This window comes from Sapajus apella, unplaced genomic scaffold (genome assembly GCF_009761245.1).
Source record: "Sapajus apella isolate SASKATOON/1434 unplaced genomic scaffold, GSC_monkey_1.0 scaffold51, whole genome shotgun sequence".
Classification (NCBI taxonomy): domain Eukaryota; kingdom Metazoa; phylum Chordata; class Mammalia; order Primates; family Cebidae; genus Sapajus; species Sapajus apella.
Window position 1 is genome coordinate 10206531 of NW_022436991.1, and position 6930 is coordinate 10213460.

Here is a 6930-nt window from a genome sequence, read left to right on the forward strand (position 1 = left end):
GGAGCGCTACGGGGGCAGTAGGTACCTAAGGGAGTGAACTGGGCTTGGAGGGACTGTGGCCAGAGGACAGCTCTGGGGCTGGTGGTGTCAGAACTGGAGATTTCTCAGAAAAAGCCAGGAATGTGGATTTTGGGTTAAATCTCCTGAATGTTAAGCATTGGCTCAATTAAACAACCATAAGGCTATGTGGACAAAACAAAAGGGATGAAACCAAGATATACTGACTTTCCCAAACTCAGGGGCACCGCTGGGATTCCAATAAGGACTCCCAAGCCAGCGCTCTTTCCACTTAACCTAACGCACAGCTTTCATCTCCCCGACCCGCTTCAACTTCCCTGTTTTTGGGAGTCCTTCGACGCCTCTCCTCCCTCCCTCCAGGAGGCCACCCGCTTCCCAGCACGGCGTGGTCTCCACCCAGCAGGTCGGGTCTCCCAGGGCTTCCCTAGTAGACGACGCCGGCGAGCGCTTTGGGGCTGGGAGCGCCCGGGACCCGCAAAGGAGGAGGTGGCTGGAGAGTTGGGCGGACCGTGGGAACCCGCCCGGGTAGGCGTGGAAAGGAGGGGCCCCGGCGTTGATCAGCCTCTCCCGCGCGGACCGCGAAATCTCGGAGCTGAAACAGGCTGTTGTTCGCAGCTGCCCTCTGACCCGCCACCCTGGACATTGTTTTCCATTCGCCCGGGTTGCGGGTGGGAGGCGAGGCACGCCGGGGTTCCAGAGCTTGGCGGCTCGCCAGGCTTGTGACCTTCGTCCCCTAGGGCCACGGGGGCAGCCACGCCTCTCCAGCGGGAGGAGAGAACGCGTGGGGTCCGGGTGACTGCTCCTGCCCTCCCGCCTCCAGCTCAGTCATGGGCTCGCGCAGCTCCCACGCCGCAGTCATTCCCGACGTGGACAGCATTCGGCGAGAGACCGGCTGTGAGTGCGCCCGCGCCGGCGGCTGCCGAGGGGACGGGTCGAACCCAGGCGTCCGGGGCTGGGGATCCGAGGAGGTTTAACACCGCGTAGAGGTCCCCAGGGAAGGGGTTGGGTTGAGGGATGGACGAACTTATTAGTCCAGGGTCCGGGGCTCCCCAGAGCTGGAAGACCAAGACCCCAGCGCCTGGGATCGCTGGGCTCGGGGCGGGTTAACCAAGGGGTCCCAGTCTCCAAGTTTGGGGAGGATCCACGTTCACGGGGTTGGAGTCCAGACGAATCCAGGCCACCCAGGTGTCCTCGAGCCCGGATCGAGGCTGAAGACAGAGCTGACAACAGATGGAAGGGATAGCTTCGGTACTTTGGATTTCGGGAGGTTGCGAGCCACCTGAGTCTCGAAACTGGATCTTTGCGGGGTCGTGTCACTCTCCCTCCACCCCGGCCAACTCCACCCTCCGGGATGATTGCCCCTTCCAGCCGCCCCCCGCTGTCCCCGGCCCATCTTCCCGGCCCATTGGGGCGGGTTTCTGGAGCGCGCCCCGCTGCGTCACCCCCCACCCCATTCCCTCCCGCAGTCTCCCAAGCCAGCCTCGTCCGCCTGCACCACCGGTTCCAGGCACTGGACAGGAACAAGAAGGGCTACCTGAGGTAAGGAGGAGCCCACCACATGACCTCTGGCCTCTGTCTCCCTGACTCCACGTCCCTCTTTGACCCTCGATCTTGCATCTCTGTCTTACCCTCTTTGAACTTTGACTTTGCAGCCGCATGGATCTCCAGCAGATAGGGGCGCTGGCGGTGAACCCCCTGGGAGACCGCATTATAGAAAGCTTCTTTCCCAATGGGTGAGGCCTGCTGACTTGGGGAGGTGGGGGTGGGAAGCCCGTGTGTGGGTGGGTGGGAAAGGAGGTTAGAGACTTGAGGCAGAGTGATGGACAAGGTGACCACTACCTCCTTCCATTCTACGCTCCTCCTCCCTGCCCTGTCTCCCCAGGAGCCAGCGAGTGGATTTCCCGGGCTTTGTCAGGGTCCTGGCTCATTTTCGCCCTGTAGAAGATGAGGACACAGACCAAGACCCCAAGAAACCTGAACCTCTCAACAGCAGAAGGAACAAACTTCACTGTGAGTTTGTGAGGACCCACCTAGTGAGAATGCAGAAGTACTCACACCAGGGACAGGCTCCAGGAATCTCCCACTCCCTTCCTGAGCCCACTGGCAACCTACCCCCTCCTCCAGGGTGGCCTCCTGCTGGAACAGAGCCAGGGAAGACCCACCTTCCTTCCCCCCCCCACCCTCTCCCCAGATGCATTTCAGCTCTATGACCTGGATCGCGATGGGAAGATCTCCAGGCATGAGATGCTGCAGGTTGGCAGAAAGCGAGGGCAAGAGATGTGATGGGTGAAGGGGGGGATGGTTGAATGCAATGGTGTGGGGGATGGGGTGGGATGACTGGGGAGCTGGGGTGCAGTTGATTGGGGTATTGGTTGGGAAATGGGAATGGGTGGGGTTGGAGTGTGGGTTTGTTGGAAGTTAGATGGGGAGCAGTTGACTTTGAGGTTGGGAATAGATCAGTGATTCTCAACTGGGGGTGATTTTGCTCCTTGAGCGAACATCTTGCATTACCTGGAGATGCTTTTTATTGTCACAATGAGGGAGAGAGTGTGCTACTTGGCATCTAGTGGGTAGAGATCAGGAATGTGGCTATATGTCATGCAATACCCAGGAGAGCCTCCCCCAGTAAGGAGTTATCTGGCTTCAAATGTCAATGGTGCCAAGATTGAGAAACTCTGGAACAGATGTGTTGGAATGAGGATGGAATTACAAATTCTTAGTGCTTGAGGTGGAGAATGGTGTGGAGGATGGATGGAGGTTGGGTGATAATGTTGGGTAATGAGTTTGAGCATATTTTGAGGGTAGTGTGGGAGGGTGAGGGAGAGATAGATTGGTTGTTGAAGCAGTAGGGAAAATTATTGGGGGATATGGTGAAAAATGGATGAAGGATGGATTATAAAATTAGTAATAACTTTTGGGATGAGGTGGACAAGGTTTAGGGGATGGGGGAGTAGCAGCCTTTGGGGCCCGTCTTTATGGCTGCCTCTTCACTCATCTCCCAGGTTCTCCGCCTGATGGTCGGGGTACAGGTGACCGAAGAGCAGCTGGAGAACATTGCTGACCGCACGGTGCAGGAGGCTGATGAAGATGGGGATGGGGCTGTGTCCTTCCTGGAGTTCACCAAGGTCAGGGTGCCTTTGGGGACTAGGGAGTTGAGATCAGGAGTCCCTGGGGCAGACAGACATGGGAAATGTTCAACGGAGGAGGGCAGAAAGATAGGGGTACCCTGGGAACGATGGGGTCTCTGGAATGGGTAGAACCCTGGGGGAGGAGGTTAGGAGCATGGAGAGCTGAGAGTCAAGCCTCTTGCCTGCCATTCATTTTCCCCTCAGTCCCTAGAGAAGATGGACGTTGAGCAAAAAATGAGCATCCGGATCCTGAAGTGACTCTGTTTGTGCCTTGGGCTTGCTCCTGCAACCAGTATCTGCTTGGAATTCATCCAAAGCCTCTGTGGACGCAGGGCACCTATCAACTGTATTCTTAGTTCTAACTCTATTTAGGACCAAAGAAAGAAAGCTGGAAGGATGTGTGCTAAAGTCTAGCTCAGCAGTCCCCAACCTTTTTGGCATCAGGGACAATTTTTCCATGGATGGGTGACGGGGGATGGTTTTGGGATGGTTCAAGTGCATCACATTTATTGTGCACTTTATTTCTATTATGATTGCATTATAACATATAATGAAATTATTATACAACTCACCATCATGTAGAATCAGCAGGAGCCCTGAGCTTGTTTTTCTGCAGCTAGATGGTCCCATATTGGAGTGATGGGAGACAATGACAGATCATCAGGCATTAGATTCTCCTAAGGAGCGTGCAACCTAGATCCCTCACATGCACAGTTCGCAATAGGGGTTGGGCTTCTGTGAGAATCGAATGTGGCTGCTGATCTGACAGGAGGCAGAGCTCAGGCAGTAATGTGAGCAATGGGGAGTGGCAGTAAATACTGATGAAGCTTCAGCTCACCTGCTACTCACCACCTGTGGGGCGTCCTGGTTCCTAACAGGCCACAGACCAGATGCCTCATTTGGTCTCAGAGCTGTGAATCGGCAAGCAATCTTTTGGTTGAGAATCACTGAAAACCCAACTCAAAGTGACTTAAGTCAGAAAGTTTTATGAGCTCATGTAATTAAAAAGTCTGTAAGTATCTGTCTTTAGTCACAGCTGGATCCAAAGGCACAAATGATGTCATCAGGCCCCAGTTATTCTCCATCTTCTGGCTTAGCTTTTCCTCTCTGTAAGCTTCATTTTCAGAAAGGCTCCTTCCCAGTGGTGGAGATGGCCACCATCAGCCCCAGGCTTCTACCTTGCTAACCTAGTAACGCAGGGGGAAGAGATTTACTTATTCCAATAATTCTAAGTGGAGAGTATCATTGACCCTTTTGGGGTCTCATCCCTACTTCTAGGGGAATGGAATACTCTGATTGGCCAGGTCTGTGTCATATGCTAATTCCTAGAGCCAGGGGAATTCAGGATGGAGTGAAAGGTGGTTGCTTAAAGGAAAGTTAAATGCAGTTAGCAGAAGGGGAAATGAATGGTCTGCTCTGCTCGGGCAAAACAAGAGATGCCCATTATTGTGAGGGACCCTTGAAGTCTGGCCTCTTAAGTGGGTTTTTGCTGATTTCCTGGGTGCATGCTAGGGTGATGGGGCTTGATGAGGTAGTGGAGAGATGATGTAAAAATAATAAACAATACATGCCTTCCTAGAGTGTGAATGCATTTGAAGATTCTAAGAGTAAGCTTATTTTCATGTTAAGATGTTCAAACATTGATGTAAGACAGAATGGAGTAGGAAATCCCCTAAACTGTGAAACTCTGCGTCTGCAGTAGAGTGCCCCCGATCCCACCCCAGCTCGGGAGGGGAGGCTTTTGTCATGCAGGTGAGGGGCTGCAGGCTGGCTGCTGGGCAGAGCCTGCTAAACGCCACCCTCTGGATGTCAAGTCTGACAGGTGCCTGTGGATTTGCTCTAGAGGGTCCTGATGAGGAGCGCCTCTTCTGTGAGCAGCAGTTGACAATTTTTACCATCTTCATTATTGTTGCTGTTCGGTATCTATGTCCTGTGCTGTTACTCATTGTCTGTCTATAAAAAGACACATTTAAAATTTATACGTTTGAATTCATAAAGGAAATTGTATCTCACTCCTGTAGGTTTTGTTCTCTCTTTAAAATATATTTTCTGCATCCAATCATCCATTATCACTCCTATAAATTAAAAGCAGCATCAATCACTGTAAATAAAATAACTACACAAATATAGTACCTGCAAAGAAACAAATACATATAAGGAAATATCAACACAAAGAAATGATAAACGTTTGAGGTGAAGAATATGCTAATTACCCTCATTTGAGAATTACACGTTGTATGCATGTATCAAAATATCACACTGTGCTGGGTGTGGTGGCTCATGCCTCTAATTCCAGCACTTTGGGAGGCCTAGGTGGGTAGATCACCTGAGGTCAGGAGTTCAAGACTGGCCTGGCCAACACAGTGAAACCCTGTCTCTACTAAAAATGGAAAAATTAGCCAGGTGTGGTGGCAGGCACCGGTAATCCCAGTTACTCAGGAGGCTGAGGCAGGAGAATCTCTTGGACCCAGGAGGCAGAGGCTGCAGTGAACCAAGATTGCACCACTGCACTTTAGCCTGGGCAACAGAGCGAGACTCTGTTTCAAAACAAAAACAAAGACAAAATATTACACTGTACTCCATAAATATGTATGATTATTATATATCAATCAAAATAATACTTTTATTACATGGGAGAAATTAACAAGTATTAAAAAGTTTTAAAAGAAAAACCTGCCTCAAACAGAGATTTCTCTTTGGTGATCCGAAGAATGCAAAAAAGAATTGAGAAGGGTACAAATTTTTCTTGAGACGAGATCTTGTTCTGTCACCAAGGCTGGAGTGCAGCAGTGCGATCTTGGCTCACTGCAGCCTCTACCTCCAGCCGCTACCTCCTGATCCTCTCACCTCAGCCTCCTGAGTAGTTGGGATCACAGGTACATGCCACTAAGCCTGGCTAATTTTGCTATATATATATTTTTTTTTTGGTAGAGATGGGGTCTTTCTATATTGTCCAGGCTGTCTGCAAGCCACCGCACCTGGTTGGGAACAACTTTTTTACTGTGTGATTCAATGTTATTGAAGGCTGTTTGGTTACTACCCCAAATCATCTTGTGCGTGTGAGTGGTGTATTTCCCACACCTTGGGAACCACTGGCTGGGGGAAACTATGAGGAAATAAACCTCCTGGGTTGAGTCTTTCCCTCCTGTCCCTTCAAGGACCATCTGGAGGCAGCTATCAGTGGGCTGGACATCCTGATGCTCAGGTTGGCCACTGGTCAGATTGGGTTTGGTAGAGGTTGGCCATCGTAGCAGAATTCACTCATCAGGCCAGGTTCAGGGATAAATAACAGGACTTTATGACATGCTTCATGGAGTTGGAAATATTAAAAGCAATAGCCCTCTGCTGACATTAATCTCCAGAACCTGGTAAGACTTGTGAGCTTGGAGACAGGGCCCATAAACTTGCCCACTTGCTGGGCTAAGATGACAGAGTCCCCAAGGGAGAAACCGGAGGTGGCTCTAGCCCTGGTGCTTGTGATCCTCGTTTGAGAGGGAGAGTACTTCCCAGGGAGAAGTGGGATGGGCACTGGAGAGGTACCAGCTTGTTTCACTGGGGCTACTGGGAGTTCCAGAAGAAGCTCCTCTCCTTGCCAAGGAGACAGAACCTGAGACGGTATGTAGGGAGCCTTCAGAAGAGAAGCAAGTACAATCATGCATCGCTTAGCGACTGGGAAATGAAACGCCTTGTTAGGTGATTTCATCATTGTATGAACAACATAAAGTGTACTTACACAAACCTAGATGGTGCAGCCTACTACACACCTAGGCAATACGGTATAGCT

At 51.2% G+C, this 6930-nt stretch overlaps 1 protein-coding gene across 2 annotated transcripts; it reads left to right on the plus strand.

Annotated features, from left to right (window-relative positions):
• The first annotated feature begins 473 nt into the window (after positions 1–473).
• On the plus strand, positions 474–5158 carry CHP2 (calcineurin like EF-hand protein 2). Of its 2 annotated transcripts, XM_032242968.1 has the most exons (7): positions 474–912; positions 1485–1557; positions 1671–1751; positions 1901–2028; positions 2210–2271; positions 3021–3143; positions 3351–5158. In XM_032242968.1, the coding sequence occupies exons 1-7, from the start codon at positions 846–848 to the stop codon at positions 3402–3404; spliced, it is 588 nt and encodes a 195-aa protein (XP_032098859.1). In that variant the 5' UTR covers positions 474–845; the 3' UTR covers positions 3405–5158. The 2 variants fall into 2 exon arrangements, with proteins under 2 accessions (XP_032098859.1, XP_032098858.1); XM_032242967.1 differs by having other exon boundaries at positions 821–1557.
• Positions 5159–6930: the final 1772 nt, after the last annotated feature.

What these genes read in the sequence shown, in the direction of transcription:
- CHP2 (XM_032242967.1), top strand. Translation starts at nt 1,370, where the DNA reads ATGATTGCCCCTTCCAGCCGCCCCCCGCTGTCCCCGGCCCATCTTCCC. An exon ending in GAAAGCTTCTTTCCCAATGG is followed by an intron (nt 1,752 to 1,900) that starts GTGAGGCCTGCT and finishes CTGTCTCCCCAG; the next exon opens with GAGCCAGCGAGTGGATTTCC. An exon ending in CCTTCCTGGAGTTCACCAAG is followed by an intron (nt 3,144 to 3,350) that starts GTCAGGGTGCCT and finishes TTTTCCCCTCAG; the next exon opens with TCCCTAGAGAAGATGGACGT.